Genomic DNA, 22076 nt, shown 5'->3' with positions numbered 1-22076 from the left:
TCCTCTATCTTGGAAAAGTATTCAGAGCTGAAATAGGGCAATGTAAGATGGAGCAACTATATAATAAATTTAATTACCTGAGTTATAGGATAATAGTGTGGTATTAGATGGAGCTATATATCAACAGTAATAAGTATGCTTTTACAACTAACTGATCATTCCTCAATATTAGATAACCTGAACTCTAAGAGTCACACTCGATTTTTTTCTGTGTCCTTTTATAAAGTCTAACCTGTGACCATGACAGTGCGAATGTTGGCTTTATGCAAATCTTCAAGTACTGCAGGGGTTTCTCGCTTTAACTTGTTCTGCATTATAATTAATCCCATAAAATCCATGTTGTTCTCAATGGCATCTCTGCAGAAAAAGAAATTTTAACATAATGATTTAGTCAAGAGAACAAGTATTTGTTCATTTTATGTTGATAAGGCAATTTAAAATAGCCAAAAATTATAAATTAAAACATTTTATATGCTGAATAAACCATAAATGTCTAAGTTTATGAGTTCGATCTCAATGAACTTAAATCTGAAAAAAACAATTCCCAAGAAATACATTTTGAAATTAAATTTTACCCTTGAAACATGGGCATATAAAGATCCTTAGGAAATGTATATCTTTGTCTAAGACACTAAATACTTCTAGTACTAAGGAATATTCATCTTGTATCCTACCTACAAAATGAATGACCATAAAATATATCTATTTTTTACCATTCCCCATCGAATATACTCTAATTTAAATGTTAAGAGAAAAGGAAAAACTGTACACAGGCACATTCAATAGTTATACTGGATTCATTATCAAGTCTTTGAGGAATTTTATAAAACTCTTGATCAAATTCTTGATGCTGGAAGCATGATACAAAAACTATTAGCAGTCCAACAATGAGATCTACTCAGGATCCAGAGATGGGTCTTTTAGAATATTAATATTCAATAGTTATCAAGATGCTATTTCTTCAAATAGTTGATCATCTACTGTGCACCAAGTAGTACACTCATCACTGGGAGGTCAAAGATGAAAGGCATGATCTCTACTCTCAAGACCCTTTTGTGGGGAAACAGACATGCAAGCAAAGGGATTATGCAAAAATAATATGTGCTTCAGCACTACAATGGAGATGAAGTCTGTTCAGTGACAGCTGCATTCTTAAAAATTCTAAAGCTATCAAAATTATATCACAGAAATATTCTTTTCAATAGTGAAAATGGGGTTTGAAGATAGGGGCCGAAATTTCAGACTTGCAATAACCAAGTGGTTTTCCTACACAAAATTCAAAATAAGGGTGCTTAAGTCAACAGCGACAAAATCTAAACATCTTTGAAATTATGTAATTATACAATGAGTGGTAAAGATATTAAAGAATAGTTAGAAAACTTAATATGAATTATCCTGCTGGTGGTAACAGGAGAAATAAGCCTTGAAGCCTGAAAATGCATTTCAAAGCACAAAGCTGTACCGATGTGAAACTACTGGGTCAAAGCTCTGTAACCATTTTCCTGTGAGGTTCTAGTTTCTGGCTGCAGCTGGTTTCCTAACTCTCCTAGGAATGATACAGGTCATGGAAATCTTGCCCTCTAGTTAATGAACAGTACAATATTCAATTCAAGATATACAGGTTCAAGCTGTAAAAGAAATGCCAAAACCTGTTCCTACAGGTAGAATGGAAACACAGAGAAGATCCTGGTTGAAAGATGAGGAAGGGGAGTAGAGAGAGAGAAGGGTTGATAGGGAGGGTAGGGTATTCTGCACAGATGGAACAGCCTGTCCAAGGCACAGAAGGATGCCTGAAAGACAGGCTCAAGAACCATAGGCAACTCAGTTCTCAGTCTTCAAGGTGGGGGAGGAGAGGTGGTAAAAGGCAAAGCCATAGAGAAAGACAACCCTTAATGTTCCCTTCGTAGGAATTAGGGTATAATATTTTACACGTGTGGCTCCCAATCACACGTATGCATGCATCAGATCATTTGGTTGCCGCTGTCTTTTTTTTGTTTTTTAAACGTCCCTGCTTAGACCAAATTCCCACAGTATTCTGTTTTAATAGGTAGAATTCCTTAAGTTGTTTTTACTTTTAGTTATTATTTGGCTATCCACTCCACTCCTTTAGTTCTCATCCAGAAAAACAGGATTGTACTATAAACACTGTCCTACCCTTTTCACATAATGCGCTTAGAATAATTAACAGAAGTATTAATACTTCAGGATTTAACCACTATCATATCATGTTATTTATACTATTTAAATTTGAACCTTATGCTCACATAGAAATATTTCTTTAGGCTGGATTCCTAGAACTGCACTTGCTGGGTCAAACTGTATAAGCAAGTTGAGATTTTGATAGGTACTATGCATGTTCTTTACAAATTTACAATAGTGCAGCAGCAGTATGTTGTTAAAATTTTCTCAAGCCTTCTCTAACACTTGATATCATCAATCTTTTCAATTCTGTAAACCTTAAGAAAGAAGTCATGTCTTGCTGTGGTTTAATTCTGTAGTTCCCCAAGACTGAAGTGTCTTATCACTTTCATGTGTTCAGTGGCCATTTGCATGTCTTTTTCTGATAATTATCTGTTTGAACCATTTACTTTTTTTTTTAACTAAGTATGTATTCTGTTGTTTATTTCCTGATTCATATTCTTGCTTGTGAACTCTGCCAGTAGATGATGGGGAGCTATTTATAAGAATTCCAGGTAGAAGACTAGTATTAGATTTGAATGTTAAAGAGCTCTCTGTAGATATAGTGTGGTACACAGATTAGATATAGGAAAGACTGGTCTGAAGAGCCAAGTCCCTGAATTAGAGACAATGGCAGCAGGGCAGGGATGTGAGAAGAAAAGTCTGTTTGATAGGCAGAATTAGCAGGATAGCCAATAAATATTTCTTTCTGCTTACAAAATGCTAGGTACCCCGTGAAATATTCCTAAACAAAAGTGTTATCTTCAAAAGGTCGGTCTGTTATCAGTTATAGTAAAAGTGACAATCCTTGAATGTGAAACCCATAGCTATAACTGGAAGTAAACGTGACGCTGGTAATGGCCATCTGACCTTTGCGGGTGAGGGTGGGAGGGTGTGGTTATTGTGACTGATGATAGTTGGTTTCAGCTACTGGGCAAAAGCAAGTACAGGTGACCCTTGAACAACACAAGTTTGAACTGTGTGGGTCCACTTACACACAGATTTTTTTCAATAAATACTACAGTACTACAAAATTCACAGTTGAATCCGTGAGGCAGGTCCTGGAGCCAATCCCCTACAAATACCAAGGAATAACTGTAGATCACTGGGGAAAAATAAACTTCTGTAGAATTATGTTTACCAAAAACATAATTATGTTCCTAAAACATGCCTGACACATAGCAGGCACTCAATAAATATCTAACAAATAAACTAAAAGTAGTTCCAGAGGGACTTCCCTGGTAGCGCAGTGGTTAAGAACCCGCCTGCCAATGCAGAGGACACGGGTTCAAGCCCTGGTCTGGGAAGATCCCACATGCCGCAGAGTATCAAAGCCCGTTCTCACAACTACTGAGCCTGCGCTCTAGAGCCCGCAAGCCACAACTACTGAGCCCGTGTGCCTAGAGCCTGTGCTCCCCAACAAGAAAAGCCACCATGATGAGAAGCCTGCACACCACAACGAAGAGTGGCCCCCGTTCACCATGACTAGAGAAAGCCCGCGCGCAGCAACGAAGACCCAACACGGCCAAAAAATAAATAAATAAATAAATATTTTAAAGGTAAGGTAGCTTTAAAAAAATAAAAGTAGTTCCAGAGAGTTGTACTTTTATCTCAACTGCCTAAAACAAACATTGAACTGTTACATATTTGCATATATCCAATAAATATTTAATAAATAAAGTAACTGAATATAAATTATTGTACAAGACTTTTATAAACATAAATGATGCTTTATTGGAAAAACTGTAGAAAAACCATTCACCAACCTTACCTGCTAATATTCTGCACTTTATGCCATGTCAGTTTTGACTCCAATTTTCTGTGTGCAAGAGCAATCACACGGAAGCCCTGTTTGGTGTAATTTTCTAAAACTTTTTCAAAATCAACAGGAACTTTTAAGAAGGAGAAAATAAAGGTCATTATTAGAATTGTGACTACAAGCTTACACAAATAACAGAATCTCACTCAAAGCCTAGCTGCTTCCTTACCTGTTTCAGGTTTACAAAGACCGGCAATGACCTCCGGCGCCCCTTTCACGTAGGCGTCCATCTTCCTGTCCCCTAGCACCCTCGCAACCACACTCATACGTTGCAAAGCAGAAGAAAATGGGAACTGGCGAACAATTCCTATCTCATAAATAGCCTATGTAATTTCAAAAGATGCACAAACCATTATTTTTTAAGAATTGAAACAGATACACAAGTATATCTACTATACCTCAATTAAAAAAAAATTTTTTTTTAAAGATATACTTAGGTAACAAGTAAACATTCTTCACTTACTGGAAGTTCAAACAGCTCCTAAAAATAAAACAAGACGAAAAGAATAAAGTAATAGTATAAATTAAGTCCATTAACACACTCAAGCTAAAAAAATTTTAACTACATATCCACAAAACATTATTTGGAAAACAGTAAGGAATTCTGAATATTTCAAAGTCAGGTTTTAAGATTGCTTCTTTACCACCTCCCATTTCTTAAAAAAGTATATTCTTGAGTATTTTAAAACATTCTGCTATCCTAGAAACATTAAAATATTAAGTTCTAACATAAACTAATAGGAACATATTTAAAAATTACCCTAAAAATAAAGCCTTTCACATATTATTTTTATTAAGTCCCAGGAATACAGATGCAATTTAAAAGTCTTAACCACCATGCATCTAAATCACAAGGCACTAAGCCACTCAGTATATAGGAAAAAAGTAATAGTACTGAGAATTGAATCTCAATGTTTTACACAGAAGGCCTGCAACACACCAGGTGTAGTTTCTGATAAATGCAGTAAACATATTCATATCTCTATTAGAGTTAGACAAAGGACATGTGACTTCATCTTCCAGCAATATTTTAAAATGAGGACAAAATGTGAGCACCAACAGTATTATCTAGCTTAAAACAATTCTGCACCATTTCTTGGTTTCCTGCAGGTGTAGATTCAGGAAGCAGCTGTTTTGGGGGACGAACCACAGTGGGCATAATTCGATTATGAAGTGCTGTTTCCTCTTCAGTTGCTTCTTCCAGAATCTGAAAGGAAAATATTCAAAGTATTGATCCATGAAATTCATAAATTCAATTCACTGGTTCCATTTTAAAATGAAACATTACGGCTATCTTCAGTTAAGTTAAAAAAAAAAAAGTAAAACAATATATAAACAAAGCTAGTTAGTTAAAGTCCTAGCAACTCATGGGAGAGGGGAGACAGAGGTTAGTAAAGAAATAGAGAAAAACTTCTCTAATTTTGCTCCTACAACCAGTTGGGTTTAAAGACTATTTCTGCAAGATAAAGAAGGTCCTTGCGGTTCCAAAACTTGTCAGTCTATCATCCAGGGATTCCTTTCTGCCAACAGAAGAGGATTCAAAAACATGTGGAACTCAGATACGGTTAGCAGAACCACTGGGTCAAGAGCACTCTGAGGAACAAAGATGTGAATTTAGTTTCCCACCTTGAATATGTCTAATTAAAGTACTACTATCCTAACTCCTTGAAATTTAATTTTAAAATATTTCTGGTGAAAAATTCTATCAAAAACTTGTATTAAATACACGCACATGACAATACAACTAATTTGGCTCTATAAGTGAAGGAATCATCAACGGGAAAATGAAGGGGAAGAGAGCTGTGTCCAATTTACACAGTTCTTAAGAAACATTTTAACACCTTACATGGTATTAATCACATAAAATAATAGTAGCGCCCAGTTATGTAAAAACATTCCATAGATACTCTGTGGTAAGATCAAGCATCAAAGCATCTCAGAGTCAAAAAAGCATGCTATTATACAAACTTACTTATTTAAACCCACTTTTTAAAAGATTCACATACAGAACAAAAAATCTACTGAAAATCTATTCAGTTGGAGAACAGCTTTAGAGAATATCAGAGATGAATCAGCTGTACTTTGTTCTACTCCTTACAAATGAAGTGGGTCTCCTTTAAGGAATTAAATTTAATGAGTATTTATTGTGGGCTTTCAGAAAGTGGCAGAGTACTTCTTCATTCATCTCCCTCCCTTTCAAAATACTAACAAAACACACAAAAAGAAATAACCCTGTAAAAGAAAACAGAAAGCAAAGCAAGTAGACTGAAACATATTGATGGATATAGCAATGAAGGAAATAGTAGCCCAGAATAAACACAAAAGGACATACAGGAGAGGTGGGAACATTTCTTATCAGCCAGAATAGCTGAGCAAAGCAAAAAGAAACAAAAAAAACCCCAAAAAAACCCAGGAGTCATGCTCTACAGATACGAACTACCTACCTGAGAGGAGGAAGGGCTGCTAATATGAGGGGCAGCATTCTAGAGTACTGCATGTGCAAGCATTGGGGGAGTGGGCGGGGAAAGCAACCTAAAGACTACTTCTGCTCCCCTGAAACTGAAGAATGCCTGCTGAAGGGGCCCCACCCTCAGTACACAACAGGCTCCCCCAGTCAGCCTTCCCATTCAGGGAAGACACTTCTCAGGCAAACAGACCAACATACATATGAACAAGGATGAAAACCTTGTTGCAGCTACCCAGAACTATCAAATCAGACCTTCATTCTTAAATATAAAAGTACCATCAAGATGCATAATGAAAACCAAAAGCATGAAGGAGATGTCAATGACACCTCAATTTTTTCTAAAAGCATAAAGGAGAAGATTAATATAGGAAGCGGGGGAAGAAAACCTGACCCAGAGAAAATTAAAAATTCAGAAGCAAGAAAGGAACTTTAAAAACAAACTATTATTACATCTATAAAAGAAGAACAGAGAAAACAAACCAGAGAACACAAGCGAGCACTCAGAAATTAAAATAATCAAGGACAAAACAAACAAAGAAGTGAACAGACAGAAACCTCTGCGCATGCGTGTGTGTGCGCGTGTGAGAGTAAGGACACAGGAAGTAGTACATGGATGGGGACAAAAGAGCACTGAAGACACATGCCCACTCTGTACTTCTGCCCTATGCCCAACGAACTGTGTCACTGAGATCTTCTTACTGACTTAGACCTACTGCCTCAAGATACTGATACCTGCTTTCTCTTGTAAACACGAAGCAGGGCCCTGAGCAGGTCATCCTCTATTAAAGGTCGTTTGAATGAGCCAATTTAACTAAAACAGACTTTTTAGACAATTATAAATATCTCTCCAGTGATGTATCTTTAGAAATTACAGGGCTTCCCTGGTGGCGCAGTGGATGGGAATCTGCCTGCCAATGCAGGGGACACGGGTTCTATCCCTGGTCCGGGAAGATCCCACATGCCATGGAGCAACTAAGCCTGTGAGCCACAACTACTGAGCCTGCACTGTGGAGCCCGCGAGCCACAACTACTGAAGCCCACGTGCCTGGAGCCTGTGCTCTGCAACAAGAGAAGCCGCCGCAATGAGAAGCCCGCACACCACAATGAAGAGTGGCCCCCGCTCGCTGCAGCTCGAGAAAGCCCACGCGCAGCAATGAAGACCCAATGCAGCCAAAATAAATAAATTTTTAAAAATAAATTAATTAATTAAAAAAAAAGAAATTACATAGTTCCTTTTATGGTACAAGATAGACCACTGTCAAAACAATGTGAAGAAACAATTCTTTGCAAGTTAATTTTTACTATTTTCCTAAAGTTAATTAGTTGTACTTTAAAACACTGAACTTACCCATCCAATGGCTTCAAACATCTTCAAATCAAGTGGATCGCCAGAAAGCACTCCTTCAATTTTTGTAAGTGAATGACAAGTAGCCATACAAGCGACAAACTGAGACTTTACCAACATCTCATTGCAAACCTTTTCTTCTGGCAAAAGAAAACTATATAGAAAATTCACTGAATTAGATACATAAATCCCAAGACTGAAGACAATAGTCTAACAGGACTTTTCAGGTTTTATTATTTTAAAAAGTAGAAATAAAATGTTTGCATTTATGCATGTATTAATTTTCACTATAGATTTTGACATTCAAAAACATTTTCTTCCATGAAAATTATTATACATGACTAAAATACACTATTACCTTAGATTCTGAATAACTAGACCAGACATTAACAGTATAGAAAATGCTACATACTAAACAATAATTAAAACTCCTGCCTATGGACACATGGCAAATTAGAACACATAAAAACTCTCTTGTAAAAACATAAAATGAATGTGTAACGCATTACCTTTCAAATGCAAAACTGGGCTCATAAGAAAGAAAAGGAAAATTTCAAGTGCCAGAAACAGGGAAAGGAAAACCAGAGGGGTGTGACCTTAAACAGATGCTGTGACTGTCTGGGGGAGAAGGAAGAGGGAGGAGAGCCATCTCAGTACCCTTAAGGCCTTGGGTTTTAATAACCACACGGGGAACAGGAGACAAAGTTGTGGCCACATACAAAGTGGGGAGTTGGAACGGAGAGAATCCCTCTCACCTAAGACAGCCAGTGCTCTTGAAAAAGAGTATACCAGAAAAAATTTACCCACAGACAAAGGCATAACTAAGAATAAGCTTACCTCTTTTCCCCCACCCAAAGTTCAAGAAAACAGTTAATATCTATATAACATATTTACTATGCATTAGGCACTGTTCCGAGAACTTTAAATTTATTTGACTCCTCTCATCCTTATACCACAGGAAGGTGTTTTATTATCCCCATTTTACAGATGAGAAAACCGAAGCAGAGTGCTTAAGTGACTTGCCAAGTCACAGCATATAAGTGGCAAAGCAAGGATTCAAACACAAGAGGTCTGGTGTCAGTACCTAAACTCTAAACCATTACGCTACTCAGGATGGCATTTGGGCTTGAATGTATGTTACTGCCTGGCCTAGAAATCCCCAAGTTATGAAAGTAACATTACAGCTTGTCTGGCACCACTGACACTACTTTTGGCCAAAGTCTAAACTCTCTAGAGAGGAGCTCCCACAGCACAGCCACAAAGGAGACTCACAGAAAAATCCTGCTAAGGATGAGTCCATAATTTAAAAATGAACCAGGAAACAATTCTCACGACTCAACAGACAAAACAAAGACAGAATTAGAATCCCATAAACTTGAGATAATAGAACGGCAATCTGAAAGAATGCAAAGAAGGCATTTTAAAATTACAGACTTAGAAAAAGAACAAGACACCATGACGGGGAAAAGGGGAGAGGCAGATTTGGAAAGAACCAAATGAAATTTCTTGTCCAGGGTATGGTTAGGATTCCCAGATGGAGAGAAAACAAAGAATGGGGGAAAAGCCATAATGGAACAGAAAAAGGCTGCAAAATTTCCAGAATTTAGGAAAAGCATGAATCTTTGGAATCAAGAAGCAAAATGAGTACCGCACAAAGAAAAAGATCATGGTAAAACTGCAGAAATCAAGCATAAAGAAGTATTTTTTTAAACAAAGTAGAAAAAAAAATTACTAAAGAAGACTAAAACTTCTCAGTAGCAATAACAAAAGAAGTTAGGAGAAATGGAATAACATCTCCAAGGTGCTGAGGGAACACAGCTGTCAACCTAGGAATCTATACAGTTACACCATCATTCACGAGAGAGAACGAAACAAAGAACTACTAACGAATGTAGTTACGGAAGATGGCAATTTAATCCAGAGGAATGGGATACAAGAAGCAATGATTAGCAAAGGTATCCGTAAACCTAGGTAAATCCTTGCATGCAGACTGTATAAAAACAAAATCATAATCATAAAATGTTATGCAACAAATACATATAAAAAAGGGAGGTAAAAGTAAAAGTAGTGTACAGTGCATGGGTTCTGGGGGGTTTAGAAACTAATAAAGACACCCATGGACTTTAGACTCTAAATATGAATATTAATAACTTAAGGACAAGTAGTAAAAGATTAGGATGTATAAATTCTGAGAAAATGAGAGAAATATGAGAAAATGTGTTTGGGAATTGGGGTGAGGGATGGTAGAAATAATTTCAAATGTATCTGAAATCACAATAAATGTGAACACGATGGCAATAAATGTGAACGTAAAGACTGAAAAGTAAAGAGATAGAAAAAAAGATATAGGAGGCAAACATCAGGCAAGAGCAAGCTGGTGTAAAACTATACAAATATTAGATGAAACAGAATTTAAGGCAAGATGCATCACCAGGGATAAGTAAGGTCACAATGTGACACGCTATTTACCAAGAAGATGTGACAGCTCTGACATGACGTGAACCAAACAATAGTCTCTCAGACTGTATAAACCAAAATCCCACAGACTTTTGAGAGAGAAAAAATAAAAAGTAGCATAGACACAGCTATAGTAGTAAAACTTTTAAGCATCAAAGACAGCAAAAACAAAGTAAAAAGATGAAACAGAGACTGGTGAAATATTTTTAATGTATAGTACTGAAAAAGATGATCACCCAGAAAATACAAAGGACTTCTACCAAGTGAATAAGATAAAGACCAACAACACCATTAAAAAAATTAGGATATAAACTGACAATACAGAGAATGCTAAATGACCCTCCTTCCAAAAATGTGAAAATACGCTCAAACTCCAAACAAAGAAACTCTGAACAAAGCCACAATGAAATACCATTTCATATCTATCCATTTGGGAAAATTAGAAGTCTGACAATGGCAAGTTTAGCAAGGATATGGAGCAGCAGGGTCTCTTACCCACTGAGGGAGAGAATGTAGGTTAGCACCATCACTTAGAGAGCAAGTAGACGGTACCTACTAGAGCTGTGGCCATGCATGTGCGGTATGACCCAGCAGTGAAACTTTTAAGAAGCTGGTTTACTGAAACTCAACCACATGCTCACAGAAGTTGTGTGCCTAAGAATTTTAATTGCGACACTGTTTGTGAAAGTGGAAGGAAAAAGGGAGAAAAAATGAAACTGTCCCTTAGCTGAAGAACAAATATTATGGTTTTAATCACATAACAGCATACTAAACAACAGTTAAGATTAATAAATTGGATCTATACATATCAACATGGATGAATCTTGAAAACAATGTTATGAGGCAAAAAAGCAGCAAAACACATACAGTACATAACAGTTGTGTATATTTATTTATAAACAGATCTTGTTTATGGGTAGATATATATGAAGTAAAAATATAAAAACATGCAAAGATAACAATACAACTTCAAAATGGTGGTAGGGATAGAAAAAGGGATAGGTTAAGACTTTAGCAATATCTGTAATGTTTTAAATCTTTTAGGAGATCTGAAGCAAATATGACAAAATGTCAACTGTATAATCTTAGTGGTGGGTACATAGCTATAATATTACTTTCTGTATGTTTGAATGTTTCATATATTAAAATATTTATTAAAATTAACTAAAATAAATGATCAAGTCTAGCTAATAATTACCGTGTATTTTCCACTCGTTGAATCCCCCAAAGATCTAAACCATCTTCAGTAAGAGTTCCAGTCTTAAAAAAAAAAAAAAGCACACATTTACAAAATCATGAAAAGCTATGCTGCATCTACATAATGGAGTATAATACAGCTATAAGATGGGGAGGGGGATAAGTAAGCTCTCTGTGCGTGTACTAATAGAGTAACTTGCAGGACAAAAAGTGAGGAAAAGTGTGCAGAACACTCCCTATGGTGTGGTTCCTCTTTGTGGGTGGGGCGGGGTAGGGGGAGATATGTGTAGAATAGTATACTTATGTACTTATAGTATTAAATGGTGGAACAATGCACCAATCGACCTATCAATCAATGAAGAATGCCAACACAAGATGGGGAGATTAGGGCATAGGGAGCCAAAAAAGGGAAGAGGAACAAGTTAAATGACATCAAGAGGTGCAATTAGGCAAATTCAGGATATAAATAACCTGGTTTCCTCAATAAGACGACTGGGAAAGAGAGGCAAGAAAAGCAATGGTCACAGATTAATTATAACTAATGAAATCCTTATTTGGATTCTGACTGAAAACACACATTGTAAAAATTTGAGATATTTTTGAGAAAGGCAGAGCAACCTGAATATGAATTGGATATTAGGTAATACTAAGGAACTGTTAATTTTGTTAAGTGTAGTAAGCAGTGATAATGGTACTGTGGTAAGTTCTGTTAAAACATTATCTTCTAGAGCTATATACCGAAGTATATGGATGAAATAACATAATGTCTGATGCTGCCACCTTCAAAATGAGGGGATAGTGAAATAAGACTGACAAAATGTTGGTAACTGTTTAAGTTGGATAATGGGCAAACGAGGATTTATTATACTTGCATCTTTTTCTCCACTTTTGTGTCTGCTTAAAAATTTTTAAAACATTTCCAAAAAAGATTAAGCAAAATTTTAAGTAAAATTTTCTGAACAGATTCATATAGAACACAGTCATGGGATATGACTTTTTTTTTTCTCTTAATAAAATACATCTCATATTTTTTTCTTTAATAATGAAGATGCACAAAAATCAAATTCTTATCATGTTAGTCACCCAGAAGAGACAGATGGAAAGTTTTCTGACCAAGGTTTAATTCTCTAAACATTTAGGAAAACTAATTTCAGGTGAGGAAAGAAGAACCCTTTGTAAGAGGCAAGGTATATTTCACACAGGTACAAAATTTGTCATTTTCACATAAAATCATATAATCAGTGTCTTTCATAATTTTGTAACACATTCAATGAAATCATAGAGCAAACACTAAATGTATATACTTTACAGCAATAACATTCCAGTAACTATATCTGTATAGAGCCTATTCTGTTAAAAAGATGAAAGAGTGGATAAATTTTACTACTATTACTATAAGGCATAATTCTGGATATGAATGGTAGATTTGGGCAAATAAGCAATATCCAAAGTATTAAAAATAGAAAAAATAATGAGAAGAAATAATACAAAAATGATGCATGTGCCAAATAAGTTAAAAGAGAAAAATGAGAAGAACATTTCTTTTAAAACGTGTGCAAATTAGTTGATAAAGAATACAGAAACCATTAATCTAAATACTTTAGACTTACAAAGCTACAAAGTGACCTTTGACAATGATTATGACATTGAACCAACCTTGTCAAAGCAAACAAGATTCAGTTGTCCACAGATGTTTATCCTTTGGGGACTGATACAGAAAATGCCCACTTTTTTCAGTCTTCTTTGGGCATACACAATGCCAGCAGTCATTGCGGCAGGAAGTGCAGGCGGCACAGTAATTGTAATGATATCAAGAGACTCGATAATTATATCCCCAACTTCTACCTACAGTTAACATAAAAATAAATGTCAGACCCCCAATATTAAATATTTATTAACCCAATGGGGGTGTTTCTTTAGTGAAAAGTCTATAAACCATTTTTAATCTTATATATAGTAAGTGTGTATGTATATTCATGTATTAACCATCTATAATTTTTTTCCCTTTAGACATTCTGCAAAATGGAAAGCTCAATGAATTGTCAGTGGACTGTGGGAATGAACTATTTTTAAAGCTAATTCTTACTTTAATAGCCCCATATACTTCATACACTACATACTTCAAAGTCAACAAATATTATCAGATATTGACTCTTACTACTATGCTAGTCTCTATAGGGGATAGAAAAAAGAAATTTGACAAGGTCCCTTAGAAATACCTTCAATTCAGTAATCACAAATAATTTTAATGCTGTATATACCAGAGGTTAAAAAAAGAAAAAATAAAGCTCTTGGTGAGTATGGGATCACTCCTCCCTTTTTTAAAGTAACTAGAGAGCAAATAAAAGATCATCTAAACCAGAGCTGATCAAAACTTTCTGCTTTGATGGTGATGTTCTAGATCTGTACCTTCTAACATAATAGCTACAAGTCTCATATGGCTTTTTTTTAAGTTAAATTAATTTAAATTAAATTAAAATTTAAAATTTTCAGTCTCACTAGCTACATTTCAAATCTTCAAGAGCCACATGTGAATCAAGCTAAGAATCAAACTCTATTAAGGGTCCCATGTACATACCTCATTTAAAATGCTATTGATAATAGTGTAGATAAACCCAATGCCAGCCACCGCCACAAGACACAGTAGAAATAAGTAGGCATCTCTGTAGAGTTTAAAATCAGTTGGTTTGGGATACAATATGGAGCGGACAAGCTGTCCTTTGGAAGTACTAAATCCTTTCAAAAAAATTAAAGAAGAAAATGATTATATAGTATTTTTATAAGAAAATGAGAATTATCTCTCAAAACAGAATCTCTTATTAAGCATTCGATAGGCTTCAAATATGCTAAACCACGCAAGATTAAATATTTTCTACCTGTTCTAACTACTATGGCTTTGACAAGCTCTCCAGTGTAGAAACGAGTTTGAATAACAGTTGTCCCACAAAACAAAGTGTGTCGTCTATGTGTTTCTGGACTATATAATTCATCTCCCATTCCTTTTACGTCCACTGAAGGATTTGGCAAATTAGTCTTTGTCACTGGAACACTCTCTCCTTTAAAAAAAAAAATCCATAAGTTAAAGCATAGAAATCAGTATCAAACACACAAATCTTGAGTTGTTAAATATCCTAAATGTTATCATACTGTTGACAACAGTTATTAACAGTTCTCACGTGTGAATAACATAGCTTAATCAATTAGCTTTTGGTCTATCAATTTCCTTTCCCAGAAATATCAGATTTTGTCTTCCACAATAATTCCTGAAAGTGATCTGTGACTCAAAGGTTATCAGTTGGAAATAACTGTGCCAAGTTTCAAATAAGAAGACGAGGTTGCTACCGTCGCCTCAGCACCTGTTCTGGTATCCCTGAGAACTAACCTAGGAAGCACTCTGCAACCCCAAGCACATACAACATGTGAAGATCCACTCCTAATCCCACCCACTCCCCGACCACAAGCGCGCGCGCGCACACACACACACACACACACACACACACACACACACACACACACGAGTAAGAAGAGAACAAGCATCCAAGCAAGGCAGAGGAGTATGGTAATTCTCTAACAGTAAAAAAGAGCCAAATTCTTTTAACATTAAAATGTAGTGCTCTGTAGCATTCACACTTCTTATGTCAAAGGTGACAGGTGTGTGGGGATATTTATGTGTATGAGTGTGTTTTAAGACTCTTAACAGTTCAAAAATGTACTATATAGGAATCACTTTCCTGCCAGGTTGACTATGACAATTAAAAAATAGTCATGATAAAAAGATATATACACATAGCTGATTCACTGTTATGCAACAACTAACACAACAACGTAAAGCAATTACACTCCAATAAAGATGTTAAAAAAAATGTTCAAAGAAAAAAAATTTTTTAATTAAATTAAATTAAAAAAAAAATAAAGATATAAAGCTCTACCTCCAGATTGTGAGTTTCCAAAGGGAAGCTATTTTAAAGTCTATTTCTCCCCAATTTAATAAAAATATCAACTCTCCTAATCCCACTTTTTGCACATCAAAGTGAGAAGTAGCTATGCTGTGGGCAAAGGATTTCTTTCCTCTTCCCTTACTATAAAGCATTTCCTCATGTCAAAAGAATGGACAGAAGAAGGACGAGATATCGTGAACAACAGCATTGTGCTTTAGTATCACAGATGAGTATAATGCAGAATTTGGTTCCCTCAAAATAAAAGAAAATCTTTTCACAAATATCTATCACATTCATGACATTCATGAGTAAAGGACACAAACAGCACAGTTAATAGTGACATAGCTTAATCAACAACTACTTAATCCTAGTATCATTATAAACAACTCATCTGGGTTTTACTCATTTAATTTAGTTTACCTGTTAACATGCTTTCATTTACAATACAAGTACCATTAATAAGTACTGCATCACAAGGCATGACTGTCCCATTTAACGGAATGACCATGACATCTCCTGGCACAAGATCTGTAGAAAAGATCTCTTCGATTTCTGAATTTAAAGAAAGAAAAGTCTGAAAAGAATATTCTTTAACTTGGAATAAGAATACAGCAAACAAAAGATCTATCCAAAGGTCACCTGATCTCAAAAATACATTAAAAATATAATGGAGTTAAACAGAAAAATCCCAATAGATGAAGAGTTTTGATAAATAAGATTATTATTCCTTAAGCTAACAAAGCATGGTGTCTAAATGTGTCAGCTAGTTTGTCCCTGGATAGGATGCCAACTGCACAGAGTTGATGCCAAGTCCCCTCTAAGCTCACAGGTAGGTGGGCTTCAACACTCATTACAGTGGTGGACGCTCAATCTTAGCTACCAGCCCTATGAGTAAACAGATGATGAATCCACACAGGACGCCCCCGCAACAGGTAAATAAACTCAGAGTTCTGTAATCCCTCGGAAACAGATAAAAGCATTGAAACTTTAGCACTTTCTTTTTTAACAGCATTCTTTTTCTTGTTGCTACTATTTATGATCCATAATGTCTCATTGTTTTCTCAATATTCCTAAAATAGTCCCAAAATATCTTAGACATTTTAAATCAGTTTATAAAATAAACGTGTGTCATACCTAGTTCATTATTTCCTTAGAAATTTATGTATTATATTCAAGTTAGTTAAACATTTCTTTAATGATCTTCCCAAGTAAAAGGTGGCCTTATATTTGGGCATTCTCTCTCTCTTCCCCTACCCCTAGATTTTATTAAACTATGCTTAGAAGAGACTTACACTAGTTTCTAAGCAAAGATGGGTGAGGAGAAAACTACTGTTTGTGATGTCAGTCTGCAGGACAAATACTCTTCCCTTTCTAAAAAAAGGTAGAAGTAGTTTACTAAGCTAAGAGGAAACAACTTTTAAAGAATTCTGATGCTATTTTGCATGTAGTAAGTATAATAATCTTCATTTCTTAATAAGATCCCTTATTTTAAAAACGTGGGTCAATGCCTTAATGTCACGTGAAATTCGAACCCTCTTAGGTGCACTGAGAAACTAAATATCAATGATCTGTTGGACTATACAAAGGGGATAAGGAAGCTAAACACTGAGCAGTGCATCTGTCCCAGCATCCTCAGGATCTTCGGCAGCGGCAGAGTGGGGAGAGGAGGAGCACCAATAAGCTACACATCTAAGACTGCAGCTAGGGAGGCAGAAACTATCAGCTAGTACTCTAGCAAGTGACCAGGAAGCGCACGGAAGAAAGCAACCTGCCAGGCCAACTTGGGTTTACACCTGGATGTAGTATACTGAGCCAAGAGAATGCAGACTGATTTGGTTTTCCTGATCAATCAAAGCGGCTACTGTCTCCAAGGCCCATGATGCTGTGCTGCCTCCCCTTTATCTCCTTTACCTCTTCAATATCTCACCAAACTAACGTGTCCAAAACATTATCCTTCCCTACAATCCTGCTTCTCCTCCAGTGTTCCCTATTTAATTAAATGACACCAACGTCCATGCCCCCAGCCTGACACCACTGTATCACCTTGCATCCAATGAATCATCAAATCTTCTTCAACGCCCGCATTTAAGTATCTTTCAAACCCATCTCACCACTCTCCATCTCCACAACCCTCACCCTGATTCATTTCGTGCCTTTAATATTAATCCCCTCTAAATAAGTTCGAACATGGCAGCCAGAATGATTTTTTCAAATAGGCAAATATGATCATATCACTCTCCTACTTAAAACTCTTCAATGGCTTTCCACTGCCTTTTGGGAGAGTCCAAATCCCTTAACAAGCCTTAAAAGGCTGTCCACCATCTAGTTGTTGCCTCTGCCACGCTGAATTTCTTTCAGTTATTACAGTGACAAAACTCTCTCTAATACCCAGGCCTCTGGGCACTTAGAACCCTCCTCTATCCCTCTCTCACCCCCACCTTACCACTTTCTCACCTACTTTTTATCTGTCTAATTCAATCACTTAAGAATACTTTTTCAAAGAAGGCATCCCTGACACCTACAGTAAATGAGCTCTAATATCTAACCCTGACTTCTCCCTATCATAGCATTTATCACACTTTACTGTTTCTGTTTATCATGTCTTTCCAACTAGACTGAAGTTCAATGATGGCAAGGACTATGTCCATCCACTGTATCCCAAGAGCCTAGTATAGTATGTGTCACATTATAGAAAAAGAAAAATACAATTTCACATAAATAAAAGAATTTGATACAGAAACATGAGTACAAATCCAAACACACATTTTTATTTCTTATGGAAATAAGTTCATATGTATAATATATTGGGCTTGCTTCATCACACATTAGGGCTTAGTGGAAATCTTTTTAAATTTACTTTTCCAAGAGTAAACTGAAGTACTTACTTACCTTCATTTACTCTGCAAACTGAAACTCTCACAGTACTGTGAGCTGCCACCATGTCATGCAACATAATATATTGCTGAATCAGGGAAAAAAATTTTAACTCGTTAATATAAACTAACTCTTCAAGCTATTAGAAAGCAAGGGTAATATAAAATAAGGCAAGCTAAAATAATAAATTCATATCACTCTGCCTTTGAAAAGGTCAAGACCAAAAGATTCAAAGATCATTCAATATTTTAGCTCAAAACATTAGACAAAATAAGAAGCACTTTAATGAGACAGCCCTGAAAACAGCAGAATCAGCCCTCCAGTATTCCAGTCTTAGATAAGCAACTATAGATCCTACAGCCTCAAAGCAGTCAAGTGATACGTTGACTCTTAAAAAGCAGCTGCCTTCCCCCACCTCAAAAAAGAGGGAAAGGGAACACATATTCACATAACTAAAAGAATAACTGTATGGAGTACTTACGTTATACCAAGTATCATTCTACACACCTTACGTGTTATTATTACAAAATACAAACACATTTGTGAAACCCATAATAAATTGGACTTACCTTTCTAATGGCATATAGGGAGCTTATAATTGATACTACAGACATAATCACAATGGCTATAGCATAGTAATAGTATTCATCTGTGCTCCACAGTATAACACTGAACAGCTGGAAAATGTAAAATGGGTTGAGAACCTAAAAAACAAGATTTTTAAGTCAAATTGAATGAGATATTTATAAGCACACAGATTTAAGAAATAACCAACAGGATACTTACAGGATAAGCTCTGTAGTATCCTACAGTAACAAGTAACTACCCAAAGAGCAGGGCAGGATGTTACTTTTTTTTTTTTTTTTTTTACCATCAAACTACTAGAGTTTGACTAAATAAGCTTAATTTATTTGCATCCATTTAGGTTCATACCAAACCCAAATACAGATTCAGCTAGAAACAGCTAACACGTGTGAATTTAGCTGTTCTTCATTCTGCTTTAGCAATAAAATACATTTACTTTCAATAATTACTGTGCTGCTAAAGGATACAAAAACTTTTAACCAACTGGAACAAACGTTTACTTATTATGTCAAAGGTTCACTGGAGTCCAAAGAGAAGACAAACATGAAATAAGTTACACTGTTTTGCTTTCTCTAAGGAAATAATTAAGTATTAAAATTTGAATTAAACAAAAAAGATAAGGAGTCCTGGCAATAGACTTTGTTTACCCAAATTTTATAGTATTTTACCAATTTCATTAATAACCCCCCAATGTTTTAAAATTGATGCTTCTGTACTTTTTAAAGCACTTTCACATATATAGTCCCATTTTACTTCAATATCAAATGAGATGGGCTTCCCTGGTGGCCCAGTGGCTAAGAATCCGCCTGCCAATGCAGGAGGACACGGGTTCGAGCCCTGGTCCGGGAAGACCCCACATGCCGCGGAGCAACTAAGCCCGTGCGCCACAACTACTCAGCCTGCACTCTAGAGCCCATAAGCCACAACTGCTGAAGCCCATGTGTCTAGAGCCCGCGCTCCGCAACAAGAGAATCCATTGCAATGAGAAACCCACACACTGCAATGAAGAGTGGCCCCCGCTCACTGCAACTAAAGAAAGCCTGCGCAGCAACGAAGACCCAAAGCAGCCATAAAGAAATAAATTAAATAAATAAATAAATAAAAGTTCCCTTAAAAAAAAAAATCAAATGAGATCATTAAAGGATTTCCTACAATTTTACCAATAAAGGAACAGCAGGGAGAAAGGTCTTCTAATGACCAAAGCTAGTTACTGATGAAGTCACATTATAAACCAGTGTTTCTAATTCCTAATCATTATTACACTTTGCTATGCTCTAAATCAGCATTATATGGCCACTCTCAGGAACTGACGGAAAACAATCTGTACCTTCTACTAAAAGTATTCACTCAGTACAGCTAATTCTATACTTTAGCCCCAAACCAGAAAGACTGGAGAGCCCAACTCTCCTCGGCAAAACCACTTACTCCTTCCTTTACATGCCTGCAATCCCTCATTCCCACCGCTTCTACGGCTCTTACAACTGAAGGGTCACCACAGTAACTGCTGACATGTATTACTCCTGGGCTAAAGTGCAAGCTCCTCATTGTTACTCATCATGTCATGTTTTTAATTCCAAACTTCTGGCACAATGCCTAGTTCCTAAGAGTGTACCACCTGAAGAAAACATGATTAATCGTTTTTAAAATTAGGAGGGACTTCCCTGGTCGTCCAGTGGTTAAGATTCCACGCTTCCACTGAAGAGGGCACAGGTTCGATCCCTGGGTCAGGGAACTAAGATCCCACATGCCACACAGCACAACCAAAAAAATTAGCGGGAAAAAAGAAAAGACAGGTGTATACATCTGTAAAATAGGGCAAGGTTTAGATGTGCAACTTCCTGAGAGTAAAAAAACAAAAACAAAAAACAAAAAACTACAGACTTCGAAAAGAAAAAAATTAGACAAAATAAAAAAGTAATCATGCTCCCAAATTACTGATCGATCAGAGGAATATCTTTCTGCCCTTCCAAGTAAAAAAATAAGCAAAGAGAAGTTAGAAAACAAAACACCAAGGATATCATTACTTAAATCCTGGCTCTTTTCAAATGGCAAACCTATTGATCACAAATGTTGAGACAAGTACAATTGTCTTACCTCCTTAATTAGAAGCTTAAAAACTGAAGGCACTTTCACAGCAATTTCATTTACTCCATAAAGCAATTTTCTATAACAGGAAAATACAATAATAATAATATTACATTATATTATATCATAATAACAATTTAGGTAAGGCTCAAACCACCGACTGCTCCTTAAATCCAGAACTTAAACATTCATGTTTCTAAACAGTTGTCTTCTACAATTTAAACTCTCTATCTACAGTATTTAAATCAATGTAGTCCATACTGGATAACTATACTGTTATCACTTTATCTTTTTGTGTGACAAGTACCTCTCCCACTAGTCTATAATAACCATATCAACAAAAGACTTTCTTTTCCACCCATGAACACAATACATCTCAACAATTTTGAATTGCAATTAATTTTTGCAAGAGACTACGTAAGTAAATTTGAGGGGTCCTGTACTATTTTTCTAATAAGAATACTGTACTAAAAATGTTTATTTCAAAACATTATACATTTGGCTTTTTTTAATGCTTAAGTTGCTTAAAACCTTCCACTTAAATTCCTTATAATAGTACTTCCTATATGATACATTAATTCTTGCCTTTTATGAAGTAGAAGCCTGAATGAATAAATTTATATTCCAACCCTTTGAAAGAACATGCTATAGGAGTACAAGAAAATTTCTAGTGTAGTTGAAAAAGGCATTTATCTCTACGATATGTAATACACTGGTATACTTTTATACTTTAGCAAAGAATAGCACTATAAAAAGGATTATGTCTCCCAATTTACAAATTTTCATTGTGGTAAATTTGAGCTCATGCTTACAATTCCCAACATTTCAGTAAATCTAAGATTTGAATTGTAAGACATTCCATGATTTTATGTACTATCAAGAAAGACAAAAATGCTGTCAAGTAAAGGGTGACACTCCACCCACTGTATGACACACCCTCCTTATAGAGATGTTAAAATGCAGGGAAGTGTGCACCTTAGAACTGATGAAATACAGTATATTATCAGGGATATTCACTTCAAAATCAGCTTCAACATTTTTATAATTCTTAAACTGAGAGACAATGCTACCCAAATAAAATAACAATAAGTTGTCATCTACTATAATACTTAAATACCTGTTAATATTACA

The 22076-nt window shown here is 35.8% G+C and overlaps 1 protein-coding gene across 7 annotated transcripts in view; it reads right to left on the bottom strand.

Moving 5' to 3' along the window:
* ATP13A3 (ATPase 13A3) overlaps positions 1-22076 on the bottom strand; it is an 82052-nt gene that overhangs the window by 30659 nt on the left and 29317 nt on the right. For all 7 annotated transcript variants that reach the window (XM_029214383.1, XM_029214381.1, XM_029214382.1 and 4 more), the window contains 14 exons: positions 20955-21024; positions 18845-18979; positions 18291-18363; positions 15822-15953; positions 14340-14519; positions 14042-14199; positions 13120-13308; positions 11465-11526; positions 7813-7963; positions 5088-5204; positions 4461-4478; positions 4167-4320; positions 3950-4070; positions 233-357 (listed from right to left, as the gene is read on the bottom strand). In XM_029214383.1, coding sequence (XP_029070216.1) covers positions 233-357; positions 3950-4070; positions 4167-4320; positions 4461-4478; positions 5088-5204; positions 7813-7963; positions 11465-11526; positions 13120-13308; positions 14042-14199; positions 14340-14519; positions 15822-15953; positions 18291-18363; positions 18845-18979; positions 20955-21024 — 1685 coding nt within the window. The remainder of the gene's footprint in view (positions 1-232; positions 358-3949; positions 4071-4166; positions 4321-4460; positions 4479-5087; positions 5205-7812; positions 7964-11464; positions 11527-13119; positions 13309-14041; positions 14200-14339; positions 14520-15821; positions 15954-18290; positions 18364-18844; positions 18980-20954; positions 21025-22076) is intronic.

The sequence above is a fragment of the Monodon monoceros genome, unplaced genomic scaffold (genome assembly GCF_005190385.1).
Source record: "Monodon monoceros isolate NGI ecotype Baffin Bay Population unplaced genomic scaffold, NGI_Narwhal_1 Super_Scaffold_11, whole genome shotgun sequence".
Classification (NCBI taxonomy): domain Eukaryota; kingdom Metazoa; phylum Chordata; class Mammalia; order Artiodactyla; family Monodontidae; genus Monodon; species Monodon monoceros.
This window is presented reverse-complemented; position numbering and strand designations above follow the sequence as displayed.